This window comes from Nannospalax galili, unplaced genomic scaffold, assembly GCF_000622305.1.
Source record: "Nannospalax galili isolate Female #2095 unplaced genomic scaffold, S.galili_v1.0 scaffold735, whole genome shotgun sequence".
NCBI lineage: Eukaryota > Metazoa > Chordata > Mammalia > Rodentia > Spalacidae > Nannospalax > Nannospalax galili.
Window position 1 is genome coordinate 2783820 of NW_008337053.1, and position 22367 is coordinate 2806186.

General features: G+C 40.0%; 1 protein-coding gene across 5 annotated transcripts in view; it reads left to right on the top strand.

Annotated features, from left to right (window-relative positions):
* The window catches only part of Ap4e1 (adaptor related protein complex 4 subunit epsilon 1), a 127895-nt gene that overhangs the window by 58610 nt on the left and 46918 nt on the right, over positions 1-22367 (top strand). For 4 of the 5 annotated variants that reach the window (XM_008831809.3, XM_029562963.1, XM_029562962.1 and 1 more), the window contains 5 exons: positions 8357-8479; positions 8582-8691; positions 12121-12260; positions 13885-13997; positions 14090-14208. In XM_008831809.3, the coding sequence (XP_008830031.1) occupies positions 8357-8479; positions 8582-8691; positions 12121-12260; positions 13885-13997; positions 14090-14208 (605 nt within the window). The remainder of the gene's footprint in view (positions 1-8356; positions 8480-8581; positions 8692-12120; positions 12261-13884; positions 13998-14089; positions 14209-22367) is intronic. The other variant, XM_029562961.1, reaches the window with a different exon arrangement.

Genomic DNA, 22367 nt, shown 5'->3' on the forward strand with positions numbered 1-22367 from the left:
TATTGAACTAGGTGTGGTGGTACATGCCTGTAATCCCAGTTTTGGGGAGACAGGACGAATCTTGAACTTGAGGCCAGCCTGTACTACATAGTGAGTAACAGGCAGGCCATATAACAGTGTGAGCTAGTATAGTAAGACCCTGTGTAAAAACAAAACAAAACAAAAAAGATATTTATTGAATATTTAAAATATGCCAGGCATTGTATAAAATGGTATAGATAATATGAAGAAGCATAAGCTATATTTGTCTTCATGAAATTTATAATGTAAAGCGCAACTTGTTCACAAGGAAGAATGTGGAGAAGTGTCACAAGTAAGTGGAGTTCTGAGATAGTAGAGGGCAGTGTGTGCCTGAGGGCACAGCTCTGGGTGGGACCCAAAAGGTGGTTAGGATTTAGATAAGTAGAAGAGATATTGAAGGGACTTCTTGACAGAAGGTATCAAGGGAAGGGTTAGAGTGGGCATATTTAATTTAACAGTTTCAGAGAACAGAGTTCTGGCAATCTGAATGGAAAGGCTAGGCAGGCAAGTTCAGACTTTCTAAATCCAGAAGTATGAAAAATATTTTGGCAAAGTGCCGGTAAAATGCTAATGGCATTTTTAGTGAACTAGTAAATTAGGAAAATTATACAAAATGGAATATAAGGGACAAAAGCATCGAAAGTAGGTATAACTACTTCCCATGAACTCTACCATAAAAACATGGATGTTACACACAAGGAATATAAGATTCAGGAAGGCTGAGAAAAGAAGTCAGACTGGTTGGGGACCTTGGGACACAAGGAATGGCATGGTGATGAACCTGACTTTTCTTTTTACCTCAAACACCTGCCGAATACTGGAGAGCCAACAGTCTGAAAATGCCCACAGGCATTAACAAAAGCACCTAAGCCTATTCTCTGTAACCAAAGGACCAAGAAGAAAAGGCAAGCTAGTAAGACAGAAACCTTTTTTTTTTTTTTTAAATTAGAAGAAGCATTTCATTACAACAGCATTAACTTATTCAATAACATTTTTCTGAGCTAGGGTACATCTCTTTCAAAATTGACTGTACATTTTTAGGTTTACAGATGAATTATTATGCTTATACAATCTTTTACTCATTATAAACTCTATAAGACATAAAATTAAATGAGGTTTTAACGTTTAAAAAAGATCTCCACTTTGTTGTTAAAATACACAGTTTCATACAGAAAAATTCATTTTAAGGCAATTGACATTGAGACGTTTTCACATGCATTTCTAATCTCTATATATATGACTATTACTGGTCACAGTCGCTTACTTTCTGAGTTCCTTGGCATCTGAGCATGAATATAAACTCGTCAGATAGACAGCCTTCCTCTCCCACTAGAGCCTCCATACTCTGCCATCCCTGCCACTGTCCACTGTGCTGTCAGCACCCCCATCCATTCCCCCCCCATCTGCCCTTCTGGTAAATCTAGTCAGCTGGAGGTCCCTGTTCCAGGAGGATCAGCTGTTCCTCATCTACGGCAATCCATTGTCAGTATTCCTTTGGATAGAATTGGGGTCTGCTGTTCATTTTTCCAGTAGTATGTTGGGTTACTATCTGGAAGAGCCTTTATCTATCCTGGCCAACAACTCGACTGAAGGTATCGCCTCTCTGGCTTTGCTGTTTGTCAAGTAACTTTTAGCTATATATATGTATGTTCTTATGAAATTATATTGGCTCCTTTAATCTTTGGTTATACTTCCCTTTTGGGTGTTTAAGGACATACCATTGGACCAGATAAACTGATTTGTTTTTACTCTTGAGGTCGTTTAAGGATGTGTTCCTCAGGGGTCCCATGGGCTTGGGAGGAGCCCCTGGCTCCTTTCTTTTACCAGTTCCATCTATGTGAAGATAAGTCAAAGGGTCCTGCTCGACCATAAGACAGAAAACTTTTAGACAGTAGTCCCTACTCCCCCATTCCAGCCAAGTACCACGCAGAAAAAGGAGCAATCCATGCCCACCAATGAAGGTCAAGTACAGAGCTAATATTTCTAGTCTCATAATTAGATGCCCCACCTCATTAACCCTATCCCCCAAACTTGGGTAGAGATAGAGAAGCCTGAGATGGAAGCTGGAATTTAATTCCTACAAGGCAATGGGAGAGTCTACAGTGTCAGTGGAGCTGGTGGAGCTGGAGGCCTGGATTTTACTCTGAGGGAGAGTGTTACCCTTCCTCTCTTTGCCTGGATGATGTTAGGAGCTTGATGGAAAGCTGATGGTACTGGTGGTAGCCTCAATGTCAGTGGGGGTGACAATAGGGAGCAGTAATTAGTACTTCTCTCATCTCTCTAGCCCTAGAATGTTACTAATTTTAATTTAGTACTTTATACTCAGTGTTTGGATTAGGGTTTGGGTTGTTATTGAAGAGTACACAAAGTTTGGTGTATTATTATTGGTATGTGTGTATCCATGATGTTTATATGTAGGTATGCATGCAGAGATCAGAGCCCAGTCAATGTACCTTTATATAGGTTCCAGAGATTGAACTCAGGTCTCCAGCATTGTGTGGCAAGTGCCTTTACCCATTGAATCAGCTCTCTGGTTCTCATGTGATTTTTAAGCTTAGAAATCCTCAGAAGCACTTTTTATTTTTGTTTTTGTTTTTTCACTTATTTTTAAAATACTTTTTATTGTACATTTCATATAACGGTTCTTAATCAAATTTAGGATCCCTCCCCACACTGAACCTCATACATTCTGCCATACGTGTTAAGTCCTATCTGATCAATTATTTGTACCCAGATGGCCTTCAGTGCAAGTTCATTCACTGGAATCTACTCAGCCTATCTAGAGATCTTAAGGAAGGTCTACTGTCCCTTACCTAGCAGTAGTCAGTCTCCAAAAGTTTCCAGGCTAGGGCCAGCCCACCACCCTTTTCCCTCACTCCACTCTGGGCCCTTGTTTGATTGAGTTGGCATGGGACTTGTGCTTGCTACCACCATTGCTGCAAGTTCACATGAGCAAGCTTCCAGTGGCCTGAAAACCTGTTTCCCTATGTTCATGGACCAATCCTGGCTCTTACAATCTTTCTGCCCCCTCTTCCTCAGTGGTCCCTGAGCCATGGGTGAGGTTTAATATAGGCGTCCTATCCAGGAACATAGTCTCTTATTCTCTAAAACATAGCCAGTTGTGGCCTTCTATGTGCATAGCACTCTGTTTATAAGGAAATCTCGCTGGTGAGAGTTGAGGGATACACCAGTATTCTCACTACCCCATGTTCCACTATATTCCATCAGCTTTAGGTATAGAGGTTCCTCTGTAGATATGTCACCTAGGGCTAGGCATCTTTCAGACATATATTCTCTGTGTGTGACCAGTTGTGGAACTCTGCAGTAGCCTTCATCTGTTGCAAAAAGAAGTTTCTTTGATGAGTATGTACTTGTCTGTAAATATAAGGATCCGTATTTAGCATATGGTAAAAAAATTCATTTGTCTAGAGATATGATAGAGATAGGGTTTTCTCTAGGATCGATGACCTCTCCAGTTATGTCTATTTGGCTATAATTACAGTGTTACCTATGAGTTCACTCCCATGGAGAGGGCTTTAAGTTCAATTAGATAGCTGTTAGTTACCCCCCCAGATAACAGTACCCCTACTGCACCAATAGAGGTAGTTTTCTCTGCCAGTCGTTATGTTTATTCAGCTTTAGGGCTGGATTAGACCACTGATTAATTTTCTCTCTTAGCAGTTTGTATAGTACCTTCTAGAACTATGAGAGCTAGTCTTCAGGGAGAAGGCTCCTAGGTCAGTTCTGCCCCATTGCTCCAAGTTCTGTGTCCTGTCTTCAGCAGTAGGGTCTTACCTTCGAGTTCTGGGAGATATCCAAGGGCTCCGGCAGTAGCCTGTGTTATTTTGGGAGTCTCTTGGACTACTCTGACCTCCTCTCCTGAGTTCCCTCTTCCCCCATCCCCTGGTCCCCTGCATATCCCTTCCCCCTGTCTTCCCAGCTGGACACCCACACTGTCCCTACCTCCCCCTGGTAACATCTGTTCCCTACTCTTCCCCCTCTTTGCCTCTGTGTTTCCTTTCCATTTTCCTGGCTCCTGCTGTTACATCAGGATATACACTCACATATTACGATTGGTGCTACAATCTGCAAATGAGTTTGTGTTACTTCGCTTAGTATAACAGTCTCTAGTTCCATCCATTTACCTGCAAATTTCATAATTTCATCTGTTCTTACTGCTGAGTAGAACTCCATTGTGTAAATGTACCATATTTTCATTATCCATTCAAAAAGCACTTTTTATTTTAACCACTGCAGAGAGGTGAGGAGATATAGCATGGGAACTGCTTTTTCAATTATGAACTTATACTCAGATTTTTGTAGTGTTGGAGAGCTTTAGGTAGAAAAATAATTTATAAAATCAATCAAGTTGGGGATGGGAATGGGGATATAGCTCAGTTGGCAGAGTGCTTACGTAGTGTTCTAGTTTGTTTCTCCATTGCTGTGACAAAACACTCCAACCACTACCAACTTGGGGAAGAAAGGGTTTATTCAGCTTACATCTTCTGGGTCACAGTTCATCAGGGAGCCAAAGGTAGAAACTTTAGGGTAGGAACCTGGAGGCAGGAGCTGGAGCACAGGCCATGGAGGATCTCTGCTTACCGACTTGCTCCTCTGGCCCCTGCTCAGCCTGCTTTCTTATGCAACACAGGCCCACCTGCCCAGGGGTGGCACCACCCACAGTGGGCTGGGCCCTCCCACATCACTCATGAAGAAGATGCCCTTCAGACATGGCCATAGGCCAGTCCAATAGAGGAAATTCCCCGACTGAGGCTCCCTCAACCCAGGTGTGTCAAGTTGACACTAAAGCTATCCAGCACACCTAGCATACATGAAGCCCTGGGTTTGACCCACATAAAAACTAGGATCGTTTTGAGCTATCATGTTGGTGCTGAGAACTGAATTCCAGTCCTCTGCAAGAGCAGCCATTGCTCTCAACTGCTGAGCCATCTCTTCAGCCCTGACCTAGACTTCTTGCTATTCCTCCTAGCTCCACCTCCTGAGAGCTGGGACTGTAAGTACGTGTTACCATGCCTGCTTTTCAGTTGGCTTTCTGTTACATATTCTTCTCTTTAAAAAAAAAAAAAATTATTGTGTGTGTGTATGCACTCACATGCCACAGTGCATGTGTGGAGGTCAGAAGACAGCTTTGTAGAGTCCCACTATGTGGGTCCTGGGGATCAAACTCAGGTTGTCAGGCTTGTTTGGCAGCTGGTTTACTCCTCTCTCTTTTTTTTTTAATTAAAAAAAATTAAATGTAAAAATCATTTTTAGTTGATAGGCTTTCAGAAGTAGACTGAGGATAGATTGTGGTGGTTTGTCCAGGCCTTAGGTGGTTACTGGACTGACAAAGTACATCATCTGAATATATGTTCAGTATCTTTAGGTTCACTTACTGTATAATATTTATGCTAAAAATCAACTCCCTTCTTACATCATAATTCAGATTTTGATTTCTTGTATTTTTACTCAATTATGGAATTGGTTATATAAAATTTTTTCTTATAGAATATATCTGTGCATTTATTGATGGGCAACCTTCAGTGTGAAACTTTGCTAGTTGGATGTCTTGAGAGTGTTATAGTATGGCAGTGTGATGCCACACTGTGGCAATGCCTGAACAAAACAGCCTGGCTCTTACCATCCATTAAAGCCAAGAGTGGAGCCAACCTCTTCTGAGAACTTGTTCCTTCAGATCTTCCCTGGAACTGTGCTCTCTCCAATAGAGGTCTTGCACTTTCTTTATTGAAACTGAATATCCAGTATTAAATTTGGAAGGAAAAGCAGAACCTTATCAGGGATTTTCCCTTTCTGATCCTTACTTCACTATAACAGCACACACAGCCACAAACATGTTATCAGTCAAATCCCACCTGTTGTTTGCAACACAAATGGCATAAGCCCTTGCTTTCAAGGAAGAGTTGTTGCTTAGAGCACTTGATATTCTCACAACACACACACACACACACACACACACACACACATATTATTCTGGGTCAAGGGCAAGAAACTAAAAACTTTAGGTTACAAGAGGTGCCCAAGGCATAGTAAGCTTGTTTACATTATAAACAAACTGATAATGTTAAATGTTCTCAAAGCATTATGCTGTTTGTTTAGAAATTTAGGTAAAAGTTTTATTCCCACATCCTACTGCATATAATGGAAGCATGTGGTTATGGTTTGAGCTTTTGAAAATGGAGTGATTATGTTGTTGACACTTGATGTTTCACCTTGTAATTGTTTTAAAAATTGCTATTCTGTGCCTTCACTATTTTCTTCTGTCCCCTCCCTGCCCTTCCCTTTCCCCTCCCCTCCCCTCCCCTTCCCTTCCTTCCCTTCTTTCCTTTCTTTCCCTCATTTCCCTTCCACTTTCTCTTCTTTCTTTCCTTTCTTTTCTGAGATAGGATCTTTTTGTATTCCTGATTGGCCTGGAACTCCCTCTCTGACTCAGGCTGACCTTGAACTTGCAACAGTCCACATGAGTGTAGGGATTACAGGCACACACCACCATGCTTTAGCTTTATGTCTCCTTTCTGATGCTGATTCCATAGACCTTACAAGACTTAATGATGTCTTAATGATTCTTCTCTCTCTTTTTTTTTGTATGTATGGTATATTTCTCTCTCTCTCTCTCTCTCTCTCTCTCTCTCTCTCTCTCTCTTGGAGGCTAAAGGTTGACTTCTAGTGTCTTCCCCTGTCAACCTTTGCATTATTTACATTATCTGTGTGTGTGTAGTTGTGGAGGCTAAAGGTTGACTTCTAGTGTCTTCCCCTGTCAACCTTTGCATTATTTACATTATTTATTTATTTAGTTAGTTTTTTTTGTTTTGTTTTTTTGAAAAAGGCTCTCTCTGTTGCACGGCTGACCTGGAACTGTCTGTGTAGACCACCTGGCCTGGATCTCACAGAGGCCCACCTGCCTTTGCCTCCCTAGTGCTGGGACTAAAGGCATGAACCACCCTGTTAGGCTTTTCTTCACTTTATTTTTTCTTTATTTTTTAAAAATCCTTTAAAAATCCCTTATTTTTAATTATATGTATGCCTGTGATTGGGTTTGTGCATGTGAGTGCAGGTGCCTTTAGCAGCCAGAAGAGGATGTCAGATCCCTTGGAGCTGGAGTTACAGGCAGTTGTGAGCTGCTGGTTGTGGGTGCTGAAAATTGAACTCAGGTCCTCTACAAGAACAGCAAACATTCTTAATTGTTGAGCTATCTTTCCAGCCCTCTTTTCATCTTATTTTTTGAGACTAGTCCTCTCAGTGAACCGAGAGGTTACCTCTTGGCTTGACTGGCTGCCCAGAGCCCCTGAGATCCACTTGTATCCACTCCCTTCTCCCCAGCACTAGTACAGGTGTGCACTACCATGCTCAGCTTTTACTTGGGTGCTGGGAACCTGAACTCAGATCCTCAGGCTTGCCCAGCAGGCACTCTACGTACTCCCACACCAACTGCTTCCCCATCCCCTCAACCTTTCTTCTTTAAATCGAATAGCTCTCATCAACTTATGTTCTTTAAATGAATCTGAAAAAATTTGTATTCACTTTAATAATCATAGTTATTTTTAATTTTATCAGAAAATCAAATTTCCTCATTATTAAGATTTATAACAGACTATTCTATATATTAGACATTACATTTAAAGAAATAGCCTGAAGATTTTTGAATGGTGAACCTATCTTTGAAATAATGTTAGTGCATATGAGGATGATTATATTGAAATAAACTACATACATAATTTCTGCATGTCAATGATAGAAACTACTTGGAAATAAACTATTAAAGTATTCAAGGAGTGTTGGGAAGATCTGTTTATGCAGCAACAATTAATTTCCTTTTTTATGCATCCATTAGAATTTGAGTTTTTTGGCTGGGTGCAGTGGTTCACGCCTTTAATTCCCACACTCTGGAGGCAGAGGCAGGTGGCTGTGAGTTTGAGACCATCTTGCTCTGTATAGCAAGTTCTGGGCTAGTCAGGGCTACATAGTGAGACCCTATCCCAAAAAAGAATGTGAGCTTCTGGAGGGCAGGGCTTTTATTGTTTTGTTCAGTGCTATATCCACAGTGTGAGTACCATTTCTGGCACAGAGGACATGTTCAGTAACAGAAATGGATGCATAATTCTTTTTTACTAGTGATATAATTTTCTTTAAATTATACTGTGTGTTAACTCATAACTATGTAAGCCTGAGCCAAAGGCTGTTACTTTGAAAATTTTCTGTAAATAAAATCTGACTAAAATTTATCTTCCAGTTAGTTTCTTTTATTGTAAGCTCTACATACATTTGTTCTTGTATTGTATTTTAATATGCTTGTCATTTTTATGTTTTCTTTCTTTAGCTATTCTGTTCGAATGTGTGCACACAATCTATTCTATTTATCCTAAATCAGAATTACTTGAGAAAGCTGTAAAGTGCATTGGAAAATTTGTTTTGTCGCCTAAAATAAACCTTAAATATTTAGGTAAGGTAATTGGCTGTTATGATGGAAATTACAGAGAGAGCTTTTAAAATTGGCTGGGTGCTTATTTCAAGTCATTTCACATGATGTAATTTTTGTTTCTAGGACTGAAGGCTCTTACCTATGTTATCCAACAGGACCCTTCTCTGGCTCTTCAACACCAGATAACGATAATTGAATGTTTAGACCATCCTGATCCCATTATTAAAAGAGAGGTAAAGTAGGGCTGGAGCGATGGCTCACAGTTAAGAGCACTTGCTATTCTTGCAGAGGACCCGAGTTCAGTTCCCAGCACATACACTGGGTGACACAACTGCCTAGAACTCCAACACCTGGGATTCCAACACCCTCTTTTGGTCTTTTTAGGCACCCTCACACAAAAACAAACACACATAAATAAAACTAAAAGCTATAAATAAAAAGGAAAGTGATAACTTGATTAGTATATTTAAAGTGGTAAAAATTTTAAAATTTCATTGGTGTCTGGAGAGAAATTTAAATGACAGTGTGTGTTTACATATATGCTTTAACTTTTGTATTTAATTCTTCATATTAAAGTTCAAATATCTTCTTAAAAATTTGTTTTATTTTTTGATAGCTTTGCATATGTATATAATGAATTTTGTCATTTTCACTGCCTGCTCCTCTCTCACCCCCTCCTTCCTCTGCTGAGACCCTTCTTCCCAAGTCCTCCTGCTTCATGCCTTTTGTGTGTATGACCCACACAGTTTAGTTGGGGTTGCTGGCATGATTCGTTTATAGTGGCTATACCACTGAGGAAAGTGGCAACCCTTCCTCAGTCATTGTTAACTGTCAGTAGTCACTCAGAGGGTGAAGTTCCTTTTCTGAAAAAGTACCGTCAGGGTCTAGAGAGGCTGCTCGGTGGTTAAGAGCACTGCTGCTCTTGCAGGGGACCTGGGTTTGGTTTCCAGCACCCACATGGCAGTTAACAACCATAAGTAACTCCAGTTCCAGGGGATCTAACACCCTCTTTGGAACCAAGTTCAATTCACATAATAGTTTTCATATTGCTAACCTGTTTCTGATATCACTTGTCTATTTCTTACCACTGTTATCACTCTGATTTAGAAATAAGAGTTGAAGAGAAAGTAGATGTGTTTAAAACTGCCAATTCTAGAGCTGAAGAGATGGCTCAGTGGTTAAGAACCCTAGGTGCTCTTGCAGAAGACTCAGGTTTAAATCCCAGCACCCACATGGCAGCTAACAACTGTCCAGAACTCGAGTTCCATGGGGATTCAATGGCCTCTTCTGCCTTCTGCAGGCATTGCATGACCTGGATGCACTTACATGCATGCAGAGAATATACTCATACACATAAAATAAAAATACTAAATCAAAATAAAATTGCCAATTCTGGTCTGTTTGAGGAAAATAGTTTGAATTTAGGCGGAAGGTGCTGTGGTACTGTCTCTTCAGTGCCATTGCTATTTTTAACCTCGGTTAACAATGAGAACTTTAAAGTGTTGCTTGAGGTGGGATTCTCTGTTTTATGGCTTTATAATTCCTAATACACTATCCCATTCAGTTCTCAAAATGCCAGATTCAGAGTCTTGGAATAAGAAATAAATTGAATGCAGATTATCTAAAATTATGTAATATGCAGTTTGGAGTTCACAAATAGCATGTTTGCAATAGCTCCATAAATTCAGAACTATTGATGGGAAAGACCTGTTTGTTTGTTTTTGTCTGAGACTGGGTTTCCCTATAGCCCCAGCTGGCCTGAGCTCACTATATGTAGGCCAGGCTCACCTCCCTTACTCGTGCTGGGATCAAAATGCATGTACCACCACACCTTTTAAATTAACCATTAACTAAAGCACTTTATATTAAAAATGTTTTGAATTCATTTGAGAAATAGATCAGATGGACTTTTTTCTTTTTTTGAAAAAGCATTTCATGTAACCCAGGTTGGCCTTGAGCTTTCTATGTAGCTGAAGCTAGTTTTGAACACCCAATCCTCCTGCTTCTACTTCCTCAGTGCTGGGATTACAAGAGTGTTCCACCATACCTGGCTTTAGGTTGGCAATTCTTTTTTTTTTCAATGTGTATGAGTGTTATGCCTGCATGTAGGTAAGTGCACCCATGTCATGCAATGCCCGTGGAGGACAGAAGAGGCTGTCAGATCCCCTGGAACTGGAGTTACAGACAGTTGTTAGCTGCCATGTGGGTGTTGGGATTCGAACCTGGGTCTTCCACAAGAACAGTCAGTGTTCTTAACCACTAAGCCATTTCTCTAGCCCTAAGGTTGGCATTCTTTAATACTTAATCACTAGCAAATGTTGTCTTCTTAGTTTTGCCCTTCAATTCATATGGATTTCTCAGAGTTAAGATATTTACAGAACCTTAATTTAGCCCTTAGAAAGCCAGTCAAATGGAAAGTCACTCTGCTTTTGATCATCTTTTTGTCTTGAGGTAGCAAGAGGTATATTTCTGAGCACTCAGAAAGTATCTGTGAAATAGTTCTTCCTGGACTCTTCAAAGCTGTGAGAGCTCACCTTCAGGGCAAGTGGCTTCTAGGTCAGTTGCAGCTCTATTTCTCCAAATCCTGTCTGACGTATGTTCTGTCTTCAGCAGTAGGGTCTTACCTTCGAGTTCTGAGAGGCCATCAAGGGCTGTGGCAATAGCTTGGGTAATTTTGGGAGTCTCTTGGGCCACCCTGGCCAACAACTCAAAGGAAGGTATCTCCTGTCTGTTTCTTGTTATGTAGCCTTTAGCTATATACATGGACTCTTAAAGAAATATTCTGATCACTTTAATCTTTGGGTATACTTTCCTTTTTGGTGTTTAAGACCATACGGTTGGCCCAAATAAACCAATTTATTTTTACTCTTAAGGTATAGGCCTTACTAGAGTTTGATGTGATAGAGCTATCAGACTTTATCCATCCAATAGAGACTGCTAGCCTTCAACTGCCAAACACACTCAAGTGCTGATTTCTATTATTTGGTTAGTTCAAGAAATAGTTTACAAGACTAGTTGTATGCATACACATAAACATATGTGTGGGTGCATACATAGTCATAGGCACAAGTAACAAGAGCTGTTTTATTAAGCCTTTTAAAAAGTTTTTTAGTTTTTACAGGTTTTTTTTCCTTAGCATTTATTTAATGTGGGGCACATGTACACTTGCTGTGGTACACATGTGGAGGTCAAAGGCCAACTTGTGGGAGTTGGTTCTCTCTTTCTACTCCATGGATCTGGGGACTCAAACTCAGGTCGTTAGACTTTACCCGCTGAGGCATTTCACCGGCCCCAGACTTTCACATGTTCTGTTGTTGCCATGTAGAAAGGTCAGATCTTAATCATCTCAATAGAAAAATCTGAATTTTAAAATTAGTGCAGTTTACTTTTTAACAATAATTTTTTTACCCTCTCCCCTTTTAGTTGAATTTTACATATTTTTCTTACTTATTTTGGTGTTTGGGATGGAACTCAGGGCCTCTCATAGGCTATGCAAGTGTTCTACCACTGACCTTCATCCCCAGCAAAATTAGTACCTGTTAGCTGACTACCCTGAAAATCTACACAAAAGTAGAGCAGTCAACTTATAAGCAAATATATAGTTCTGTTTATTGGTGTTGTTATGTGTAGTTTTATAATATTGTTCTTATTTCTCTTAATAGACTCTGGAACTTCTTTACAGAATTACGAATGCACAGAATGTAACAGTTATTGTCCGGAAAATGCTTGAATATTTAAATCAGAGCAAAGAAGAGTATATCATCATCAATTTGGTTGGCAAAATAGCTGAGTTGGCTGAGAAATATCCTTTGTTTCAACACAAATCACATAATGCTTTTATACACTGATTTTAAAATGGCTGGTATAGACATGGTAACTTGTGAACTAACTGAGTTCAGCAACCTAAGCAATTAACTTGAATTCCTGATTTTTTTAAGCCTCTTGTAAAAAATCAGGAATTTGTATAGACTTTTTGGGTTGGCCGTTTTTTCTTCGGGTTTCTTTCATTCAACTGATCAGTATTTTGAGAAAGAAAATACAGGAATTGCTACCTGGTTCTTCATTTCCTTCTTACTTTTAAAATTTATTATTTTTATTTATGTGTATGAGTGTATTCACCCCATGTATGTAATGTAAGTACAGCTGTGTCATGCAATGCCTGAGGATGTCAGAAGAGGGCATCAGATCCCCTGGAACTGGAATTACAGATGGTTGTTAGCCACCATGTGGGTGCTGGAAATCAAACCTGGGTCCTCCGCAAGAGCAGCCAGTTTTCTTAACTGCTGAGCCATTTCTCCAGCCCCAAATAATACACATTTGCGAAATACTTGGTAAGGTTTCTTTTATTTTCATTCTTTTCATGGGCTGGGGATCAGACCCAGGACTTCATGCATGCTAGGCAAGCACTCTACCACTGAGCTACAGCCTAACCTAGCGTTTCCTTCTAAAAAAGAAAACCTTTTGGGTACTAGTGATTAAATCCAGGGTCTTTGACAACCTAAACACACACACACCTCTGAGCGCTAGTACCTGGCTCCTCTTTCAGTCCTTCTTGTCTGTGACTTTTCTCCCTACTTAGTTTATTTTCTGAGTGTTTGTTCTTACTATGGTGTAGGATTGGGTGACTGGAGGGTCAGGGCCCTAAAATACATCCACACCGTGGCATTGTTAGAAATGATCACAGTGAAGTAAAGGGAATTTCATTCACTGTTTCTTTTCCTTTACCTTTCCTGCTTTAAAGTCAGGGAATTGGGTTGCTCGTAAAGATGCCATTTTTTAAAAAGGGTATCTGTTCTTTAATTCTAAACAAGAACAAGTGAATATTAATCCAAATTCTTTGTAACTTGTATAAATACAGCTTTGGCCTGGCAGAATGATCGATGTTAGAAGTGATTAAAAATATTAGAGATCATTTAGCTCTCTGAAATACATATAAAATTTCCATTATTAGCCAGGTGTGGTGGTGCATATCTTTAATTCTAGCACTCAGGAGGCAAAAACAGGCAGATTTCCATGAGATCAAGGATAGCCTGGTCCACATAGTGACTTCCTGGCTAGCTGGAGTTAACAGGGAGAAGAGACCGAGTCTCAACAGAAACGAAACAACAAAGAAAAATTTGCGTTATTTATTGATCCCAAGTTAGCTGGTTCATCTCTTTCAAATATTTTGTATTTATTTATTGGATACCTATTATGTGTAAGCCTAGTGCTAAATAAAGTGTTATAAACCAGTATATCAAATAAACTTACTGAGCATCCATTATACATGAAAGCAGGATATAGGACATTTTATGCTAGAGGTTGAAGATGAAGATGCCACACCAGAATGAATTGTTATTTATTGATGTATTTTTTAAGTTGTTGTGGATGGGGTAATTTCAATAAGCAACATTTGGAAGTGTACTCTTCCTTAACACCATGGACACATATGCTCCTGACAATGTGTGGTTTATTCAGACAATGAATGCTGTGTTCTCAGTGGGAGGGGATGTAATGCACCCTGATATTCTCAATAACTTTCTGAGACTGCTAGCAGAGGGTTGGTAAAGAATTTAAAATTAAATATTCTTTTATTACAGAGTCATTGGGAAGTTTGGTGGAGATTAAACTGGTATTTTAATTTCTTCATAGGTTTTGATGATGAAGCAGAAGATGAACAATTAAGACTTTATGCAGTTCAGTCTTACCTTACTTTACTGGATACAGAAAATGCTTTCTATCCACAGAGATTTCTTCAGATTATGAGCTGGGTAAGATACATTATATAATGATTATTATAACTTTTTTAAAAATAAAATAAAATGTTAGCATATTATGTCCAGAAATCATTCAGCTCTACTCAGGTAATTCCTTCAGTTTTCAGTTTTCTTCCCCATTGTTTACTTTTTATCCCTTAACTATTTATTAATCCTTTCTACCATCTCACATGTCTAGGCTTTTGATAAGAGTGTTTAGATATCTGTTTGTATATACAGTGTGGTTTGTGTGTGTGAGTCGTTTTTTGTGGATGTGAATACTCATATATCTGTGCTATTGCTGCATGTTAGCAGAAAATTAGTGACCTGTAACAACATGAATGCATTACATTATAGTTTCCGTGAGGCAGGAGTCTAAGTATGGCTTAGCTGGGTTCTGTTTAAGGTCTCAAAGAGTTGCAGCCAAGATGTTGACTGTCTCATAAAGCTTGATTGGTTTGTGGTCATTGGCAAGATGTAGATTCTTGCAGTTGAGTTCTTATGATTGGGATTTTAGTTTCATGCTATCAACTATGGCTATCTTTAGCTCCTTGAGTCTTTTTATTTCTTTTTGCAGTATATAAATATTAATGTTTGATTAGATTTTTGCCTATGAGTTTCATTTTTCCTTAGAGCAATTGCAAATGTTTTCTATTTATGTGTTTATTGCTTATATATACAGATATTGGAGATTTTTGTTTTTTAAAAAAATTTTTTACTATGTTTTTATTTTTAAATATTGAGAATTCCATAGTACATATAATGTGTTTTGATCAAGTCCACCCTCCCACTATTCATCCACTATTCTCACTACCACCGTATTTCCCTGTTATCCTCATGTGCTCTTTTTTTTTTTAACCCACTGTGTCCACTTAGTGCCCCTAGTGTGTACATGGGTATAGGACCATCTACTGAGAATGCTGCCTCTTAAGGGCAGCATCCCTGAAGATAACTGACTTTCCCTCTACCAGCAGTCAGCACTTGCCAATAGCTCCTCAGATAAGGGAGGGGCTTTGCTATCCCTACCCCTTCCATGCTATAATTTTGGCTAGCTTGATCTTATGTATGCAGTCCCAGCCACTGTGAGTTCATGTGTGCAACTGTGTTGTCATGTCTGACAAATACTTCTGCTGCACTTGCCTACTCCCTCTGGTTCTTAATCTTTTGCCCCCTCTTCCACAATGATCCCTGAGCCTTGGGAGGAAGAGGTATGATACAGGTGTCCCATTCAGATATAAGCACTCCACAGACTCTTATCTACCTCATGTTGACCAGCTGTGGATCTGTGTGTTAAGCTCTGCCTACTGCAAAAAGGAAGTATCTTTGATGAGGTTTGAGAGATGCACCAGTCTACTGCTATAAAAATAAGAATTTAGGGGGTGGCTTATTGCTATGTCCATTTAGCAGAATAATAGTACTAGATTCTACCCTAGGGCCTAAGACCTACCAGCCACAGGTTCTAGGTTCAGTTAATAGTACCAGGTATGGGTTCCATCTTGTGAAGTAATATTGAACTCCAATCAGAAAGTGAATGGTTACTCCCAAAACATTCATGCCGCTTTTGCACCAGTGGACATATATTGCCAGGCCACTTGCTTTTGTAGCTTGCAGGATACATGGCTAGTAAGACTGTTGATGACTTTTCTTCCTCAGTAGTGTATATAAACCTTCCAGCTCTGTGAAAACTAGTCAATAGGGATGACACCTCCAGGTTAGTGCCAGTTTTTTTGTTTTGTTTTGTTTTGTTTGTCTTTTTCTCAGACAAGGTCTCCTTCTAGCCCCAGCTGGCCAGGAACTCACTTTGTAGACCAAACTGGCCTTGAACTCACAGAGATCTGCCTGCCTCTGCCTCCTGAGTGCTGGGATTAAAGGTGTGTGCCACCACTCCTGGCTAATTTCTCCATGTCTTATCATTCAGGTATGTGGTATTTTCAGCAATAGGGTCTTACTATAAAGTTCTGGAGGGTAGCTAAGAGCAATGACAAGAGCCTGCAGTGTTTGGCAGTCTATGGGACCCCACTGAACAACAACTTGAAAAAGAGGTAGTCCATACCTGGCACTGGGGCTCTTTATTTGATAGCTCCTGGTGTCTGAGAGAAGCATATCCCCCCCCCCCCCCCCACTCCCACCGTTATAGGGTAACTATCTAAACTCTTTTTATATGTGTGCATATTTTAGGGAACTTCTGCAGTAGTATATTTCCATAGGGCTTAAAATATATACATATATAAAATAAAAAGAATTTAATTGGACTTACCCTATAATAAGGAGAGAATGTCCCTACCAGAGACCATAGGCTAGCAAATGAAAAGCCCAAAGCCAGGAATGGACTCTTCTTTTGAAGCTGTTGACCAGGGGTCCCACAAACCCTCAAATAATACTGGCTTTTGCCCTTATTCTAAATTACCCACCAGAACTTGATGTAAGAGCCTATTGTTCAAGACACTACATATACACGAGCTGTAGTGGTAGGTATCTGTATGATTTTTTTTTTCAAAAGTCTTTTAGTGTTACTTATCCTCTCCTTACTCCCTCCTCTTCCTCGCTCTCCCATTCCCCACCCCATTTAACCCTTCCTACTCCATTATTCCCCTGTCTCCTCCATTCTGTCTCCCCTCCTGTGAACTCTCCTTCCCGTGGCCCTTTACTAGTTTCCTGACTTATATGAATTTTCCTATTGAAAACACTATCTACAGAGTCAATGCTAGCATCTGCTTATGAGAGAGAACATGTGACATTTGTCTTTTGGGGTTTGGGTTACCTCACTTAGGATGTTGTTTCCAGTTTCATCTAGTTACCTGAAAATTGCATAACTTCATTTGTCTTTCTTGGCCTTTTTGAGACAGGGTCTCCCTGTAGCTCCAGCTGGAGCTCACTATGTAGACCAGGCTGGCCTTGAACTCACAGAGATCTGCCTGCCTCTGCATCCCAAGTGCTGGGACTAAAGGCGTGCATTACCATGCCCCACTATAACTTTGTTTTTCTTAACCATTGAAGAATATTCCATTGTGTAATTGTACTATACGTTCATTGTTCATTTATCAGTTGATGAACTTCTAGGTTGTTTCCATTTCCTGGCTATTGTGAATAGAGCAGCAATGAACATGATGGATAGGTATCTCTGTGATGTAGAGTCATTTGGGTATGTGCCCAAGAGTGGTATGGCTGGATCATGTGGTAAATATATTTCTAGCTTTTTGAGGAATCTCCACACTGATTTCCATAGTAGCTGCACCATTTTGCATTCCCATCAGCAGTGAATACATGCTCTCCTTTCCTCATATCCTTGTCAGAATTTATTATATTATTATTTTTTAATCTTAGCAAACTACATTTAAACTCTTTTTATATATGTATGCATTTTAAGGACTGTCTACAGTAATAGCTTTCCATATGACTTCTTTGTTTTGTTTTATTTGGGGGGAGTATTTTTTGAGACAAGTTTTCACTGGGTAGCACTGGCTGGCTTGGAACTTGTTATGCAAGGTTTGAACTCACAGATATCTGCCTGCCTCTATCTCTTTTGAGTGCTGGGATTAACTGTATGCACCACCATGCCCAACCTATGTGGCCTTTTCAAAGGTCTTTAGTGTTATCTCTCTTCATACTTCCTTCTTTACCCTGCCCCCCGCCCCACTTAACTCTTCCTGATCCATTATTCCTCCTTCCCCTTTCCCCCTTCATACTACTTGTGTTCTAGTTCCCTTCCTTCAAAATTCCTCACCTTACTCTTTTCTTGACTTCTATGGATACTCTAGTTTAAAAACATATACTAGAGATTCAAAGCTAGCTTTCACATATGAGGGAGAGCATGTGGCATTTGTCTTTCTGGATCTGAGGTACCTCAGGAAGGATGCTTATTTCTAGCTCCATCCATTTACCTGCAAATTTCATAATTTCCTTGACTTTATAGGTGAATAAAATTCTATTATATATATGAACCACTCTTTCTTTATCCATTTATCAGTTTATGGATACCTAGGATGTTTCCATTTCCTGGGTGTTGTGAATAGAGCAATGAACATGGGTGAGCAGATGTCTCTGTAGTAGGAGATAGAGTGCTTTGGGACTACGCCCTGGAGTGATGTGGCTGGATCATATGATAGATTTATTTCTTGCATTTACTTCCATAATGGCTGCACCAGTTTGTACCAACAGGGAATAAGTGTTCCTATTTCCCCATATCCACATTAGCATTTGCTATTTTTTTTTTTTTAATTTTAGTCATTCCGAGTGGGATAAGATGAAATGTCAAAGTAGTTTTAATTCCCATTTCCTTGATGGCTAAAGATGTTGAATACATTAAAAAATAAGTCTCAGCCATTTGTATTTCTTCTTTTGAAAGCTCTCTGTTTAGTTCCATGCCCTAAATTTTAATTTTTTTTCTTGGTATTTAGCTTTTCTCAATCTTTATATATTCTAGACACTGACTCTCTGTCAGATGTATAACTGTTAAAAAAAATTTTCCCATTCTGTAGGCTGATGGTATCCTTTGCTGTCCAGAAGCCTTTTAGTTTCATGAATTTTTTATTTTTTATTTTTTTAATTTTATGTGTATGAGTGTATTGCCTGCATGTATGTGAGTGCACCCATGTCATGCAATGCCCTGGAGGTCAGAAGAGGGCTTCAGATTCCCCTGGTACTGGAGTTAAGGACGGTGTGTAGCCACCTTGTGGGTGCTGGGAATTGAACCCAGGTACTCTGTAAGAGCAGTCAGTGCTCCTAACTGCTGAACCATCTCTCCATCCCCATGAATTTATTTTTTACATTTTATTTATTTGTGTGTGTGTGCGCATGCGTGCACACACGGAGACCAGAGGACATTTTCAGGAATTGGTTCTCTCCTTCTACTATGTGGACCCCAGACATGGAACTCAGTTTGTCAGGCTTGGTGGCAGACCTGAACCTATACCTGCTGAGCCATCTGGCCAGCCCTTATATTTTGATTTTGTACTCTGCAATTTTGTTAAAGTCAGTAGTTCTAAGTTTTTCTTTATTGGTGGGGGAGTGGGATAGTATAATGGAAATGGTAATTAAGAACTTTGGATCAGGAAGAGCTCCTAGGCAAGAGATAAGACTGGGGAGATATGCTGGAGTCTTCTCCCCCCTACCTCCTGTGGTTACCCAGGATAGAAATCTTTTGTTCTCCAAAGTTTAGAAAACTCTGAGATTAGGGAAAGGTATGGGGGAGGTGAACAGGAGTCTTCTTCCATCCTGCCTGAAAGGAAGTTTTTGTAACCCCTGCAGCCATACAAGTTACCTTGCTTAATTATCACATGTACCTTTTACTTAATTACCACCTATGTGCTGTTCTGTCTTTTAACTGTACTTCCTCACATGAATATAAAAACCCTTGTGTGGCGGTGCACGCCTTTAATCCCAGCACTTGGGAGGCAGAGGCAGGCGGATCTCTGTGAGTTCAAGGCCAGCCTGGTCTACATAGTGAGTTCCAGGACAGCTGGGGCTGCCAGGAGACCCTGTCTCAAAAAAGACCAAAAAAAAAAAAAAAACTAAAAAAAACTGAAGGGGGCTACTGGCTCCTTTACGGAAGGATCCCCGTGGTTTCAGTCCGCTAGCTAGTGTAAAATTAAATCCCTCTCCTCACCCGACTTTGGCTGCTGGTCTCTGATTTTCCCGTAACACGCTCCTCTGTCTGGTTTTGGTATCAAGGTAGTACTGGCTTCCTAGAATAAGTAGGGAGTGGAGATGTGGCTCTGTGTAGACTGCTTGCCTAGCATGAGGCCCTGGCTTTGAACTCTAATGCTTTGAAAGTTAAAAAATAAAAAAAGAGGAAGAAGAAGAGTTGGGGCTGGAGAGATGGTCAGCGGTTAAGAGCATTGACTGCTCTTGGACAGGACCTGGGTTTGATTCCCAGCACACACATGGTGACGACTGACCACTGTCCGTAACTCCAGTTCCAGGCGAATATAACACCCTCCTCTGACCTCTGCAGGCATTGAATGGCATGGATGCGCTTACATACATGCAGGCAATATACTCATACAGATATAATAAAAACAATAAATAAAATACTTTTAAAAAAGAAGAATTGGGGTTGTTCTCTCTCCTGTTTTCTGGAAGAAATTGTATAAAATCTTTAATTAATTCTGTTAAATCTTTAGTAATTTGGTAGATTTTTTTTCAGTGAAACCATCTATACCTGGACATTCTTTTGGGGGAATTTTTATATTATGAATTAATTTTTGTTTTTAGATAAAAGTCTTCTTACTTTGCTAAATCTGGTTTCCTCCTGCCTTAGCCTTCCAAGTGCTGGGATTTCATGCATGTGCCACTGCACTCTGCTATAAATTATCATTAAAAAAAGTTTAATTGAATTTTACTAGGTTTAATATATATATATTTTAAATATTTTGTTATTTTTATTTTATGTGTACAAGTGTATTGCCTGCATGTATGTGAGTGCACCCATGACACACAATGCTGTGGAAGTCAGAAGAGGGCTTCGGATTCCCCTGGAACTGTAGTTAGGGATGGTTCGTAGCTGCCATGTGGGTGCTGAGATCGAACCCGGGTCCTCTGCAAGAGCAGTCAGTGCTTTTAACCGCTGAGCCATCTCTACAGACCCAAGGTTCAGTATATTTAATTTTTTTTTTTTTTTTTTTTTGTCTTTTTGAGACAGGGTCTCCCTGTAGCCCCATCTGTCCTGGAACTCACTATGTAGACCAGGCTGGCCTTGAACTGAGATCCTCCTGCCTCTGCCTCCCGAGTGCTGGAACTAAAGGTGTGTGTCACCACACCCGGCTCATATTTTAAAATTTATTTTGAGGCTTCATCTTTAACTCATGGATTATTGAAAGAATGCCATTTAGCTTCCAATGCTTAGAAGTTTCCTGTTACCTTGTGTTACTGATTTCTAGTTTGATACTATTGTGGTCAAAGAAAATAGTCTGTATTTATTGAGGTTTGTTTTATTACTCAAGGTATGATATGTCTTCATCTGTATCATGGGAGTGTTTGAAAAGTGTGTGTATTTTGCTATTGGAAGCTAGCTCAGTTGCTGATGGCGTTATTGCATTGTTCTATGTCCTTGCTGAGTCTGTCTTGATTAGTTGCTGACAGTTCCAGCTCTATGGCTTCTGCTGGCACTAAAGTGTGGCAGGTCTCTCCAGGCTTGGTAGGACAAAAGTCCTGACTCACACCTCAGCCTTCTGTCATCATCTCTTACAACTGATAAGGCTGCAAGTCTTAGTTTTCCAGTGAGCCTTTGCTGCTGACCCTACAGTCTTTTTGTTGTGTGGTGACTGGCTGGAGTAGGTTATTTTTCTGAAGGTTTTCTGTCTATAGTCCTGGCTGTTGGCTAGAGGATATTAAATATAACAAGAACAACAGCATGGAATAACAGTATGGAAAGGAAGCTAGCTGACACATGGTTCATAATTCCCTTCAGGTTGAAGTTTAGTAGAGAATGAGCCTTGAAGTGTGAGGGAGAGCATTAGACAGAAACAATACAGTATGGGGAGATCTAGACATGGTGGGGCCTTAAAGGAAAGGAGAGGCTTCCCTTTAAAGCCTGGAGAAGTGCTTCAGAGGAACCTCTTGAGAGGTTGAGGAGCAGCTTTCAACCCCTAACCCAGAAGTCTACCTGCGGAGTCACCTGAGGGCCAATCTCCTAAGCTAAAGAGAAATCTGCCTTTTTACAACTTTTTAGGGATGGTGGGAAGTTTCATGTTACTTAACTCAGCACAGGGTATGTGACAAAGCACATGGAGGAGCCAGGTCCTCTTTGAGAGCAGCCAGTGCTCTTAACTGCTGAACCATCTCTCCAGCCCCTAAAATGGATTTTTGAGATGAAATTACAGTGATGTGCTCTTCTGGAGCCTTCCAGTTTTTATTAAACCAAGTTATCATCCTTTTTTTTTTTTTTTTGAGAGGGGCAGAATCTCACTCTGTACCCTTGAACTCATGATTCTCCTGCTTTAGCCTCCCAAGTGGTAGACATACAGGCCTGCACCGCCATGCCCAGCATTTTTTAAAATTATTTATTTAATAACCACATACGTAGAAGAAGAATTTCATTACATCAGCATTGGCATATTCAATAACAATTTTCTGAGCTAGGCTGCATCTCTTAAAAAATTGGCTGTACATTTTTAGGTTTACAGTTGAATTATTACAGTTATACAATATTGTACTCGGTATAAGCCCTATGAGAC